The sequence below is a fragment of the Chiloscyllium punctatum genome, chromosome 37 (genome assembly GCF_047496795.1).
Source record: "Chiloscyllium punctatum isolate Juve2018m chromosome 37, sChiPun1.3, whole genome shotgun sequence".
Classification (NCBI taxonomy): domain Eukaryota; kingdom Metazoa; phylum Chordata; class Chondrichthyes; order Orectolobiformes; family Hemiscylliidae; genus Chiloscyllium; species Chiloscyllium punctatum.
The window spans coordinates 1,669,515-1,684,660 of record NC_092775.1 but is presented as its reverse complement, the minus strand read 5'-3'; the positions used below and the strand labels follow the sequence as shown (position 1 = coordinate 1,684,660).

The 15,146-nt window shown below is 44.8% G+C and overlaps 1 protein-coding gene across 1 annotated transcript in view; it reads right to left on the bottom strand.

The window, feature by feature from the left end:
- Positions 1-15,146, bottom strand: part of cyc1 (cytochrome c-1) — a 23,422-nt gene extending 8,276 nt beyond the window's left edge. The window contains exons 1-4 of the mRNA XM_072556094.1: positions 15,023-15,146; positions 12,535-12,722; positions 8,663-8,789; positions 2,147-2,304 (exon numbers count right to left, since the gene is read on the bottom strand). Coding sequence (XP_072412195.1) covers positions 2,147-2,304; positions 8,663-8,789; positions 12,535-12,722; positions 15,023-15,100 — 551 coding nt within the window. The 5' untranslated portion in view covers positions 15,101-15,146. The remainder of the gene's footprint in view (positions 1-2,146; positions 2,305-8,662; positions 8,790-12,534; positions 12,723-15,022) is intronic.

Here is a 15,146-nt window from a genome sequence, read left to right as displayed (position 1 = left end):
GGTTGTGGGTTTGAAAGGTGCAATCTCTGGCTTTTTTTTTTGGTAAAAACGAGCACAAGCTTTCAAAGTGAGTGTGACTGGAGCCAGGGTGGGATGTCATAGCTCTAGATTTCTTTTAAGCAGCATAGATTTTACAGCATAGGATGCTATAGTATTTAGCCTGTAGTAGCACCCAGTAACAATCACAAATTAATCTCACTGTCCTGTTTCTTCCCATTGCCCAGTGTAGATCCCAAACTAATTGCAACATCCTGATCTCTCCCCATCATCCAGTACCAACCCCTAACTAATCTCTCTTGGCATAGCCCAGTAACAACACAAGCTGATCCTAATATGTCACTCTCTCTTGATGGCTATGTATGAATTTTCAACTGATTCCACCATCTCCCTAAAGCTCAAATATTTCTGCTTAAAGAATACAGTTGTGTGAACAGGTATCTCTCGTTCCAAGCCTTCTCTAAGTACAGAAATATTTTTGCTCACTTAAAACTCCTTACCAAGTGGCCCTATAGACCTAACAGAAGAACATAAAGCAGCTACCAGAGCGCTTTAGGGCTCCACAGACATGTGGGTGCATGACACTCAGTTGTCATCCTGGCAATGAGGTGTTTGTTCTTCCACCGACACTGCACAGCAATCCTGAGTAATGAAAGAGCACAACTGTAAATATTTGACTCCACACTGTTACTTGGAAAGGAGTAGCTGTACACAAAAGTGTATCGAGGAAACCTCTTATGTAGAATGGATCCACAGAACACTTACACAGATTATATACACACAACTGCATTTAATCAACATTTGTGCATTCTCAAACATTCGGCAATTTTCATTGCCTTTGCGAAGTGGGTAGAGTCCTTTTTTCCCCAACAAGGCAACTGTGCCATGAATAATGCAATCAAACAGCCCTCCTCACTAACAGTCAGTTTGGGGTCCTCTAGGGCACCTTTGCCCCGATCTCATTGGAGCTTCCATCCAATTACAGACAAAAAAAGTGAACTCCATACAATGAGAGAGAATGACTTCCCTGGATGTCAATGAACCCTAACAAAATTGTAGCTTGTGGAAATTGGACGAAAACTCTCTGTTGGTCAGTGTCCAGGACATCTCTGCAGGAGTCCCTCAGGTAGTGTCCTAGGCCCAACCATCTTCAGCTGCTTCATCAGTGACATTCTCTCCACCATAAAGGTCAGAGGTGGGATGAATACTGATGAGTACACAATGTTCTGCATCATTCATGACCCTTCAGATACTGAAGCAGGTCCACATCCAAATGCAACAAGATCCAGACAACATCCAAGCTTGGGCTCACAAGTGGCAAGTAACATTTGTACCACACAACTGCCCTTGGCGTTTAGTAGCAATATTAATGCTAAAATATCCAGTGGATAACTATTGATCAGAAGCTGAATGTGTCCAGACTGAATAAATAGTATGGCCACAAGAACACATCAGAGGTTGTGAATTCTACAGAGAATAACTCACTTCCTGATTTCCCAAAGCCTGTCCATCATTTACAAGGCATTAGTCAGGAAGTGATGGAATACTCCCCACTTGTTTGTATGGGTGCAGCTTCAGAAACTTGACACCATCCAGGACAAAGCAGCTCTTAACTAGTAGTCCATCCCCAAAGTTCAGAATTCCCTCCCTTCATCATCAATGCTCAGTAGCAGCAGTGTACATTTCATCTAGAAGCTGCACTGCAGAAATTTACCTAGAACCTTTCCAACAGCACTTTCTAAAGGCGCAGCCTCCCCCCATCTGGAGGGATGAGAACAGCAGATGCATGCAAACACCATCAGCTGAAAGATTCCCTCTAACCACTCATTATCCTGCCTTGGATTTACAATTGCCATTCCATCAGCGTCGTCAGATGAACTCCCCTCCCCCCCCTCCAACAGCTTTGTAGTTAATCTACAGCCCAAACAACTGCAGTTTAAGAAGGTAGTTCACCACCACCTTCTCATCGGCAACTAGGAATGTGGAACAAACACTGGCCAAACCACAGAGACCCACATTCCATGAAAGGAGTTTGAAGTTTTATATAGGAAGCAAATACAATCACAGGAATGAAGGAGCAACTTTTACCCTTGGAAACATCACAATGGAAGCAACCCAACAAGGACAGCAGTGAGTAGGAGGAAGGTACCTCGCATTTGCAATGTGCGTGAGATCAGGTGGAAGAGATCCATTATTTGCTGCTCTTGCAGCCTCAGAATTGGGGTACGGTTGAGGGAAATAATCAGAAAGCTTTCCAGGGCGAGTGAACATTTCCCCATTTTCATCTGGTCCATCCAGCACTTCAACCTACAAGCAGCACAGAAAGAGATAGAAAAATGGTAAGAAACATGAGACATGTGTAATTCCTGCTTTTCCTGTGAAGAATGGCTGATCACTAACAAAAACATATGGATTTCAGTAAGGCATTCATCAACATTCCTCATGGGAGACTGGTTAGCAAGGTTAGATCACATGGAATACAGGGAAAGCTAACCTTTTAGATATAGAACTGGCTCAATGGTAGAAGACAGAGGGTGGTGGTGGAGGGTTGTTTTCCAGACTGGGGGCCTGTGACCAGTGGAGTGCCACAAGGATCGGTGCTGGGTCCTCTACTTTTTGGCATTTACCTAAACGATTTGAATGTGAACATAGGCGGTATGGTTAGTACGTTTGCAGATGACACCAAAATTGGAGGTGTCGTGGACAGCGAAGAAAGTTACCTTAGATTACAACGGGATCTTGATCAGATGGGCCAATGGGCTGAGGAGTGGCAGATGGAGCTTAATTTAGATAAACGTGAGGTACTGCATTTTGGAAAGGCAAATCAGAGCAGGACTTACACACTTAATGGCAGGGTCCTGGTAGGTGTTGCTGAACACAGAGACCATGGAGTGCGGATTCATAGTTCCTTGAAAACAGAGTTAAGGTAGACAAGATAGTGAAGGCAGCATTTGATACGCTTGCCTTTATTAATCTGTGCATTGAGTTTGGGATTTGGGAGGTCATGTTGTGGCTGTACAGCATATTGGTTAGGGCACTATTTGCATACTATTCTGGTCTCCCCGTTATAGGGAGGATATTGTGAAACTTGAAAGGGTTCAGAAAAGATTTACAAGGATGCTGCAAACATTGGAGGATTTGAGCTATAGGGACAGGCTGAACAGGCTGGGGCTGTTTTCTGTGGAGCATTGAAGGCTGAGGGGTAACCTTTTAGAGGTTTATAAAATTAAAAGGGGCATGGATAGGATAAATAGATGGGGCCTTTTCCCAGAGGTGGGGGAGTCCAGAAGTAGAGGGCATTGGTTTAGGATGAGGGGGGAAAAATATAAAAGGGACCAAAGGGGCAAGCTTTTCACACAGAGGGTGGTACGTGTCTGGAATGAGCTGCCAGAGGAAGTTGGGGAGGCTGGTACAATTACAACATTGAAAACACATCTGGATGGGTATATGAATAGGAAGAGCTTGGAGGGATATGGGTCAAATGGTGGAAAATGGGACGAGATTTATTTTAGGATATCTGGTTGGCATGGACGAATTGGACCAAAAGGGCTATTTCCATGCTGTATAGCTCTACTGTTCTACAAAGATTCTCAACTCAATGCATATAATTATACAGTTATTAGTTTGCGAGTTGGCTCATTTAGATCCACTCTTAGTTCAGAGGCAGGAGTTCAGGATCAATTCATAGAAACAGCAACAGCGGAACAGAACTCTTGGTATTTGTCTTTCACAATATTCAAATTTCAAATCACCACCTTTTAACACCTAAGCCTCTTCCTGCAGCCACCTCTGTAATGCCAGACTCAGACTTGGATCATATCATCTTGGCCGACATTTACTGCTTGTTCAAGTGTTACAAATCCAACACTTATCTGGGGATGGAGACTCATATTTACCATAAAGCATCAACTGGAAGAACAATTTGACTGATCCTTCAATTTGCTGCTGTCTGACAGCAATTCAGCCAAGCAACCTCATGTTGGTAAAGAGGAAATTTTTAGAAGTTTTAATGAGACAAAATAATTGGCATTTGCAAAAAATATGGATAATAAATGAAAGGCAGCGAAGACATTAAAGGCTAGTTGTGTGTGACTATCCTGAACATGTTCATTGATGTAGTAATAAAGAATGGCTTTGTTGTTTTTATTCATGAGGGGCTTGCTGACTAGACCAGCATTTATCATAGCGCAGTACAGGTCCTTCAGCCCTCAATTGTTCCACAGGTTTAATGTAACAATCTGAAGCCCATCTAACCTACACTATTCCATTTTCATCCATTTGTTTATCCAATGACCATTAAAATGCCCTAAAAGTTGGCATGTCTACTACTGTTGCAGACAGGGCATTCCACGCCCCTACTATGCTGAGTAAAGAGACTATCTCTGACATCTGTCCTAAATCTATCCCCCTCAATTTAAAGCCATATCCCTTCATGCTCACCATCACCATCCAAGGAAAAGGGCTCGCACTGTCCATCCTATCTAACCCTCAGATTATATTATGTCTCAATCAAGTCACCTCTCAACCTTCTTCTAAAGAAAACAGCCTCAAGTCCCTCAGCTTTTTCTCACAAGACCTCCCCTCCAGACCAGGCAACATCTCAGTAAATGTCCTCTGCATCCTTTCCAAAGCTTCCACATCCTTCTTATAATGCGGTGACCAGAACTGTACACAATACTCCAAGTGCAGCTGCACCAGAGTTTTGTACAGCTGCAGCATGACCTCATGGCTCCGAAATTCAATCCCTCTACCAATAAAAGTTAACACACTGTATGCCTTCTTAACAACGCTATCAACCTGGGTGGCAACTTTCAGAGATCTATGTACATGGACACTGAGATCTCTCTGCTCATCTACACTACCAAGAATCTTACCATTAGCCCAGTACTCTGCATTCCTGTTACTCCTTCCAAAGTGAATCACCTCACACTTTTCCACATTAAACTTCATTTGCCACCTCTCAGCCCAGCTCTGCAGTTAATCTATGTCCCTGCGTAACATCCTTCAGCACTATTCACAACTTTAGTATCATCCGCAAATTTACTAAGCCACCCTTCTACACCTCCACCTAGGTTGTTTACAAACAGCAGTGGCCCCAATACAGATCCTTGTGGTATGCCATGAGTAACTGATCTCCAAAATCAACATATCCCATTAACCACCACCCTTCTTCCAGCTTGCCAATTTCTGATCCAAACTGCAAAATCACCCTCAATCCCATACCTTTGTATTTTCTGCAATAGCCTACCGTGAGGAACCTTATCAAATGCTTTACTGAAATCCATATACACCACATCAACCCCTTTACCCTCATCCACCTGTTTGGTCACCTTCTCAAAGAACTCAATAAGGTTTGTGAGGCATGTCCTACCCTTCACAAAACCGTGTTGACTATCCCTAACCAACTTATTCCTCTCTATCTCTTATCATCTATCCCAACACTTTACCCACAAGTACTAAGGCTCACTGGTCCATAATTTCCAGGGTTGTCTCTACTTCCCTTCTTGAACATTTGCTATCCTCCAGTCTTCTGGCATTATTCCTGTTGACAATGACAACAAAGATCAAAGCCAAAGGCTCTGCAATCTCCTCCCTGGCTTCCTAGAGAATCCTAGGATAAATCCCATCTGGCCCAGGGGAGTTACCTATTTTCACCCTTTCCAGAATTGCTAACACCTCCTCATGAACCTCAATCCCATCGAGACTAGAAGCCTGTATCTCAGTATTCTCCTCGACAACATTGTCTTTTTCCAGTGTGAATACTGACGAAAAATATTCATTTAGCACTTACCCCATCACCACAGACTCCATGCACAATTTCGCACTACTGTCCTTGATTGACCCTAATCTTACTCTAGCCAAACTTTTATTCCTGATACACCTATAGAAAGCTTTAGGGCTTCCCTTGATCCTATCTGCCAACGATTTCTCATGTCCCCTCCTGGCTCCTCTTCTCTCTCTTCAGGTCTTTCCTGGCTACCTTGTAACTCTCAGTGCCTTAAATGAGCTTTCACATCTCATCCTAACTTAAGCCTCCCCCTTCCTCTGGACAAGAGATTCAATTACTTTAGTAAACCACGGCTCCCTCACTTGACCACTTCCTGCCTGACTGACAGGTAAATGCTGATCAAGGACATGCAGTAGCTGTTCCCTGAACAAGCTCCACATTTCAATTGTGCCCATCCCCCACAGTTTCCTTCCCCATCCTGTGCATCCTAAATCTCACCTAATCGCATCTTAATTGCCTTTCCCCCAGCAATTATTCTTGCCCTGCAGTATATACCTATCCCTTTCCATCTCTATAGTAAACATAACTGAATTGTAGTCACTATCACCAAAGTGCTCACCTACCTCCAAATCTAACACCTGGCCGGGTTCATTACCCAGTACCAAATCTAATGTAGCTTCGCCCCTTGTTGACCTGTCTACATACTGTAGACAGGAAACCCTCCTGCACACATTGGGCAAAAACTGACCCATCTAAAGTGCTCAAACTATGGTATTTCCAGTCAACATCTGGAAAGTCAAAGCCCCCATAACAACTAGTCAGGCAATATCCTAGGAGCAGGAGAATTGACGTTTTGGGCCAGAGCGCTTCATCAGGAATGATGAAAACCTCATTCCTGATGAAGGGCTCCGGCCCAAAACATTAATTTTCCTGCTCCTCAGATGCTGCCTAACCTGTTGTGCATTTCCAGCAACACACAACTCTGATCGCCAGTATCTGCAGACCACACTTTCTCCCCATAACAACTACCCTGTCATTCTCGCTCCTATCCAGAATCTTTGCTATCATTTCCTCTAAATCTCCAGTGTTATTCAGAGGTCTATACAAAACTCCCAACAGGGTGACCTCTCCTTTCCTGCTTCTAAGCTCAGCCCATACTACCTCAGTTGACGAGTCCTCAAATGTCCTTTCTGCCACCATAACGCTGTCCTTGATTAACAATGCCACACCTCCCTCTCTTTTACCATCTTCTCTGTTCTTACTGAAACATCTAAACCCTGGAAGCTGCAACAACCATTCCTGTCCCTGCTCTATCCAAGTCTCCAAAATGGCCACAAAGTTGAAGGTCCAGGTACCAACCCATGCTGTAAGTTCACCCACCTTATTCCGGATGCTCCTGGCATTCAAGTAGACACACTTCAAACCACCTTCCTGCTTGCTGGTGAACTCTTGCGACCTTGAAACAATATTTCTGACCGCACTGCTTTCAACCTCCTGGACACAAACTACAATTTAGGTTCCCGTCCCCCTGCTGCATTAGTTTAAACCCTCCTGAAGAGCATTTGCAAATCCCCTCCACCCCCACCTCCCCAAGGATATTGGTACACCTCTGGTTTGTTAAGCTCCCATCTACCCCAGAATGAGCTCCAACTATTCAGGTATCTGAGACTCTTTCCCCTGCACATTCCCTTTAGCCATGTGCTCAACTCCCTTCTCTCTCTATTTCTCACCTCGCTAGCATGTGGCATGGGCAACAAACCAGAGATAACAACTCTGTTTGCTCTAGCTCTCAGCTTCCCCCCAGCTCCCTGAATTTCTGCCTTAAATCCCCATCCCTGTTTCTAACAATGTTGTTGGTGCCTATGTGGTCCATGACTTGGGCCTCGGCCTTTCTCCCCCCCCCCCCTCAAGAATCTCGAAAACACGATCAGAGACATCAGAAACCCTGGCACCTGGGAGGCAACACACCAACCGTGGGTCTCTCTCATTCCCACAGAATCTCCTGTCCCCGAACTATGGAGGCCCCAGTGACTAATGCTCTGCTCCTCTCCCCCACTTCTCTTCTGAGCACAGGCTTATTCCTAGTAACTCGCTCACTCTTCTCCCAAACTACACTGCAGTGAAAAATAGTGGGATTCCCACAGGTTGCTGTTAGGTTTATTGTTGTTTTTAATACATGTTCATGGTCAGAAATAGGGCACAGTTTCAGGGTAAAACCCTAACCTTTATAAAACACTAAATTTGCCCTCAGTATCCAATTGTAAGCACCACATTTCAAGAAAGATGTCAAGGTCTTGGGGTGCGAGGTGATTCACTGGAATGGTATCAGGACAGGATATGGAGAGGCTAGGATTGTTCTTAGAATTCAGATGGTTTAGAGGAGATTTGTTAATGTTCAAAAATCTTTCATTTTTATTTATAAAGTGAGTAGATTGAATAGAAAGCAAATAGAATAGTTTGGTGCCAAGAGAGCACAGGAGACACGATTAAGGAATATTTTAGCAAGTTGTGATCTGGAATGGAGAGCCTGAAGGGGCAGTGGAAGTAAATTCAATAACTGCATTCAAAAAGAAATGGGATAAATATTTTGGAGAAAACAAAACATTGTTGGGATATGGGGGAAAGCAAGGAAATGAGATTGGTCATTTTATCATGTTATGATTCCTGTTTCAGAACAATTGATGCTGCATTTTCTTAAAGAATCAGGAGAAGAGCACAGTCTCCAAGTAAACGGCTGCCAATTTAAGACTGAGATAAGAACGATGTTCTCTCTGAGGGTTGTCATCTTTAGAACTCCTTTCTACAGAGCGCTGTAGAGCAGAGTCCTTGTGTATATTTAAGGCTGAGATAAGAATATTGGATGGTATTATCCCTGAGTGACAGCACAGGCACACATCCCTCAGCGTAACAAAAGAAGAATGAGTCTGTGACACTCACTTCCTCAGCTAGAGCCTTGGCCTCTTCCTCTGTATGTGTTGCTCCAACTAGGTTCCGGAAGGCCACGTATTCCATACCGTGACAGGCTGCACAGACCTGCTTATAGACCTGGTAACCACGACGAACACTGGAAATAAAACAGGACAGCAACCTCACATCAGTGCACTTTAATACCATCCTCTTTAAAAGGGTCAGTGTGGACTCAATGGGCCAAACGGCCTCCTTCCACACTTAGAGATTAGGAGATTTTATGATTATTTACTGTAATTGCATGTAAACTCTGAATGGACAGCTAGGTCCCTCTGAATACCAACATCTTGGGATTACTACTGACCAGAAACTAAACTGAACAGCCACAAAAACACAGCAACTACAAGACTTGGCTGTTCTTGTGCACTAGATCCTGAAAGTAAGTGTGCCAGTGTAGCAGTAGTAAAGAATGAAACCATAAATTGGTCTTCACAAAGAAAGGATTCGAGTACAGGACCATGGATGTCTTCCTGCAGGACATTAATGAAGCCACACAGAGTCAGAGTAATACAACATAGAAACAGGTCCTTTGGTCCAACTCGTCTGCACCGACCAGATATCCTAAACCAATCTAGTTCCATTTGCCAGCAATTGGCCCATCTCCCTCGAAACCCTATCTACTCATGTACCCATCCAGATGCCTTTTAAATGTTGTAATTGTACCAGCCTCCAACACTTCCTCTGGCAGCTCATTCCATACATGTACCACTCATATTTAAAAAAGGATGCCCATGTGGTCCCTTTTATATCTTTCACCTTTTACTTAAACCTATGCCCTCCAGATTTGGACTCCCCTACCCTGTGGAAAAGACCTGGGCTGTTCACCCTATCCACGACTTTTAGATTCCCTACAGTGTGGAAACAGGCCATTTGGCCCAGCAAGTCAACACCGACCCTCTGAAGAGTAACCCACCCAGACCCATTCCCTTACCCTATTACTCTACATTTCCTCTGACTAACGCACCTAACTTACACTATGGGCAATTCCCATGGCCAATCCACCTGACCTGCACATCTTTGGACTGTGGGAGGAAACCCACACAGACACAGGGAGAATGTGCAAACTCCGAGGCTGGAATCAAACCCTGGTCTCTGGCGCTGTGAGGCGGCAGTGCTAGTCACTGAGCCAACCTCAAGCCTCCAACGCTCCAGGGAAAAAAAGCCACAGCCTCTCCACATCTGGAATATTGTGTGCAGTTTTGATCTCCTTACTGGAGCAAGGATGTTCTTCCTGTAAAGAGAATGCAGCGAAGGTTTATCCAGCTTGATTCTTGGGATGGCAGGACTGCCATATGAGGAGAGATTGAGTCGATCAGGATTATATTCACTGGAGTTTAGAAGAATTGGGGGGATCTCAATGAAATCTACCAAATTCTAACATAGCCAGACAGGTTCAACGCAGGAAGGATGCTCCCGATGATGGGGCAGACCTGAACCAGGGCTTGTAGTTTAAGGATAAGGAGTGAACCATTTAGGACTGAGACAAGGAGAAATTTCTTCACCCAGAGAGTGGTGAGCCTGTGGAAATCACTACCACAGACAGGAGTTGAGGTCAAAACATTTACCAGGAGGTAGATATAGCACTTGTGGGTCAAGGGTTAATGGGGTGGTGGTGGGGGGAAGAGTGTTATTGGTATATGGAGCTTGATGATCAGCCATCATCATAAAGAATGGCAGAGCAGGCTTGAATGGCCTATTCCTGACCCGATCTTCTCTGTTTAAGGCCAGAAATTCAGGAAAGACTAACTTACTTCCTCTCAGCCCAGAGCCAGACCACCAGCTACAAGGCACAGGTCAGGGATGTGGTGGAATACTCCATGTTTGTTTCAATGAGCGCAGCTTCAATAACACTGAGGAAATATTGAAACCAGGAGCAGCAGGAAGTCACTTGACCCTTTCAACATGCTTCGTCATTCAGTATGCTCATGGCTGAGCCTCTATCTCAATGCCATATTCTCACCATACCATGCGATGCCTTTGACAATACATTTTCAGACAATTCAGTGGCCTGGCCTCCACAGCATGCTCTCATTGAGAATTCACAGGCTGACTAGCTGCCAACTGAAGAAATGCTTCCACGTCTCATTCTAAATGGCCCACCCCCCCCCCAATATCCTGAAACTGTGTGCCCGAGTTCTTGATTCCCCGAGCACAGGAAACATCTTCCCTGCAACTAAACTGTCTAATCCTGTTAGATGGTTCAACAGTTCAATCAGATCCTCTCTAGTCCTTCTAAACTCTCGTGAATACAGGCCCAGTCAAAGGAATCTCCGCACAAGGCATCCCTGGTATCAGCTTAGTGAACTTCTGCTTCACTCTCAGTGGAAGGTGGGAGACTAAAATTGCACTCAATACTCCAGCCGTGGTCTCACCAAGGCCCTGCATAACTGCAGTAAGACATCTTTACTTCCAAACTCCAATTCTCTTTACTATGAAGGCCCATACACCATTGACCTTTCTAATTGTTTGCTGCACCTGCTTGTGTACATTCTTTGACTGCAATAGACAACCAGATCCTTTGTCCATCTGCATGGCACAGTGTCTCACTATTTAAATAACTATATTTTCTTTCACATACTGAAGCGCGGATTTCCACATCTGTCCACAATTACATTGTAGCTGCCATGTCTGCCCATTCATTTGACTGGTCTAAATTACCTTGAAGCCACCTTGCATTAGTCTTACAACCCCAACTAATTTTCTATCATTTAGCTCCCTCACCCAAGGCATTGATATCTAACATGAATGGCTGAGGCCCAAGCACTGATCCGTAGTACACGCAGCTACCCAGAAACAGATCAATTTATTCCCACTGCACATTTTTATTTATCTGTCAATCACCCAACATCATCCAAAACAAAGTAACCCTCTTGAATTAAATCCAACCCATCTCCTTCAACATTCACTCCTCCCCTCACCACCAATGCAGTGAGTACAAGATGCACTGCAGGAATTCACTAAGGCTCCCCAGACAATACCTTCCAAACCCACGCCCACTTCCATCTAGAAGGACAAGGGCAGCAGATAGATGGGAACACCACCCCCTGCAAGTTCCCCTCCAAACCACTCACCATCCTGACTTGGAAATATATTCCATTCCTTCACGGTCGTTGGATCCAAATCGTGGAATTCCCTCCCTAAGGAGTTTACTTATTCCCACCAAGGACTGCAGCAGTTCAAGAAGGCAGCTTCCCAGCAGCTTCTCCTAGTCTATTAGGGATGGCCTTGCCAGAGATACAAACATCCTAAGAAAGTGGGATTTTTCATCACTTAAAAATATCATTTTTCTGACTGAAGTTCACATTTCCTACAATTTGCTCCATTTCCTGTGTTCTCAGCCATTTATTTAACTTATTTATTTAAATTCTTTTGCGGTCTCTTCATATTCTAGCAGAATACTTTCCCATCTAATACTGGCATCATCAATAACTTGGATACATTAATAGCACAGGCCACATTGAACCTCAGAATTGGTGCGGTGCAGAAAGTGGCCATTTGGCCCATTGTGTCCACACCAGCTCTCCAAACAAGCATATGCCACCTTTTCCCCATAACCCTGAACAGTATTTTTCTGAACCCGGATCTGTTCAATTTCAAACTGACCAACTGACTAAACCAAGCGAGTGGCTCAGGGCCATTTTAATTAACACTAAAATCAAGTCTTGCCCAATTACACAGCCTTGGGCTTGTAATTCTCTAGGAGAAACTGTAGACTGCAGATGCTGGAGATCAGAGACAAAAGGTGTGGTGCTGGAAAAGCACAGCCAGTCGGGCAGCATCCGAGAAGCAAGAGAGTCAACATTTCAAGCACAAGCTCTTCATCAAGAATGTAATTCTCTCACCTGGCATGATCAAGGGCAGACAAGAATCCACTGTGATTCCAGGGGTAGCTGGGAGGGTGGAGTTCCAGCTCTGCATACACTGAATGGTGCAGCGTCAAGGCAAGTGCACTACCCCCAGCAGCAAGAACACCTAATGTTGACAACGCTATCTTCTTCCCACGGGACAGGTTAGCAAAGGACATCTTTGCCTACAAGACACAAGAGATCAGATGTTGAAACTGGTCAGAATTCAATACAAAAATCATAAAGGAGTAGACAGAGGCCTTTCCAATTTTAAATTAATCCTTGATAAACATTAAACAAAAGTTATGGAAAAATTTCACTTAAGATTTTCATTTGCAATTCATTTCCTTTCCCATTCCGATGAAACAGGCACTTATTGCTCCAATATCTTCCCACAGTTTAGACTTAAACACCGAGTTCAGGATCCTCAGTGTAATCTCTCTCACTAGTTATTATAACAGGGAATAATCTGTGCTCCACCACTGAAACCTCAGTGTGCAATGCCCAGACTGACCTTTTACTCAGACGCACTGAAAGAAAATGTCACAATAATTATTGTCAGGCCAGAGTTGGGGGAAGCTTAGAAATCAGCATGGATGATTAGAAGAGGAGAAATTAGAATGAATGTAAACTAGCAAAAATCAAACAAGCAGAAAGAGCCTCTACAATATATTAGGATGTTGCCAGGCTTGGAGGGTTTGAGCTATAGAGTGAGGCTGAATAGGCTGGGACTGTTTTCCCTGGAATGTTGGAAGCTGAGGGATGACCTTACAAAGGTTCATAAAATCACAAAAGGCATAAATAGGACAAATAGACAAAGTCTTTTCCCTGGGGTCGGGGAGTCCAGAACTAGAGGGCATAGGTTTAGGGTGAGAGGGGAAAGATATAAAAGAGACCTAAGGGGCAACTCTTTCACGCAGAGGGTGGTACGTGTATGGAATGAGCTGCCAGAGGATGTGAGGAGGCTGGTACAATTACAACATTTAAAAGGCATCGGGATGGGTATATGAATAGGAAGGGTTTGGAGGGATATGGGCCGGGTGCTGGCAGGTGGGACTAGATTGGGTTGGAATATCTGGTCAGCATGGACGGTTTGGACTGAAGGGTCTGTTTCTGTGCTGTACATCTCTATGACTCCAGGAGGCAGAATAGTTCTGTCAAATGGGAACACAGTTTCAGTACAAGGGGCCAATTGTTTAGGACTCAGAAGGTTGCGAATCATTGGAATTCTCCAAGAGGATATTCCACTATTGTCCATGTCTCATACTGGGATATCTCTCAGGAACTTGAAGTATGGGGAGAGGACAGGAAATTGGAGCTGAAAACCCAGATCAGCCATGATCGTACTGAAAGGTAGAGCAGGCTCCACTGCCCAAATATTTACATTTGCACCAAATTCTTGCATTGATCCCTTAGAGGACAAGTTGACAGAATTAATTATGGAAAACACGGCATTGCAAGACTCTTTGACTAATCAGAAAATTCAAAAAACATTTCAATGGTAGTAGAAAACTGAGGTAGGAATTGGGAGAAAGAAAAGAGAGGAACTAAAAACATTCAAAGTCACTTGAAGGAAGGCTGCTGGGAAAACTAACAGGACTAAAGTCTGATAACCCCAAGACCTGATGGCCTCCATCCCAGGGCATTAAAGGAAGTGGCTACATCGATAATAGATGAATTAGCTGTAACTTTTCTGAATTTGCTAATTTTGGAAAGATCTCTCACACATTCCCCACTGCCAAAAAAAATGCACCATCTCCACGCATAAACGGAGAGACAAAGCCAATTCGCCAAACGCCTGTCATTGGGAAAATGGCTGAATTCAGGTTTAAGGAGTTTGTGGCACAGTGTTTAGAAAACAATTATACAATAAAGTAGACTCACCATGATTTTGTGAAAGAGAAATCACACTTGTCAAGTTTATGAGAGATGTAATAAGTAGGTTGTCTAAATGGAAACCAGGCAATGTACAATATGCCTATGATATGGACTGGTCGGTGTTACAGGTTTAACTGGAAGCACTAGCTCCCGGAGCGACGCCCCTTTGTCAAGTCGCTACTGCGGCAGGATCATAGGACACGGAATTTATAATAAAAGACCAAAGTGTCAAGCACCCGATGCGAGATATTGAACAAACACAAGGATTAATTCAGGATTGATTCAGGACGGGCTCAGGTGTAAATGGAGCAGGTTGGGGTCTGAGGTGGAATTAAGGTCAACAATGAAGAGCAGCAGCGGTCTAAGGGGCCGAATGGCCTCTCCACCCTATTGTAGAATAACCGGGGGGTGGGGGAGGTGTAGAGGCCGGGGGCCCCATGGCCTTCCCCGGGGGGTAGGGGGCTCAGGCCCCGGGGGGTAGCGCAGGGGGTGACCTTGAGGACAGCCCGAGTCAGAGTGTGAACCGCGGGGCTCCTACCCTGAGACCCCGGCACCGCCCGCCTCCCAGTGTCGGTGCACGAAGGCCCGGGGCCGAGGCCGCCCTCACCTTACACAACTGGAAGGTTCTCTGGCGAGTCTGGAGGAGCCCGCGCCCGCTCACCGCCGCCGCCCGCAACGCCGCCATCTTCCACTGCCCGCCCTCACTCCCAGACAGCACTGCGGCGGCCCGC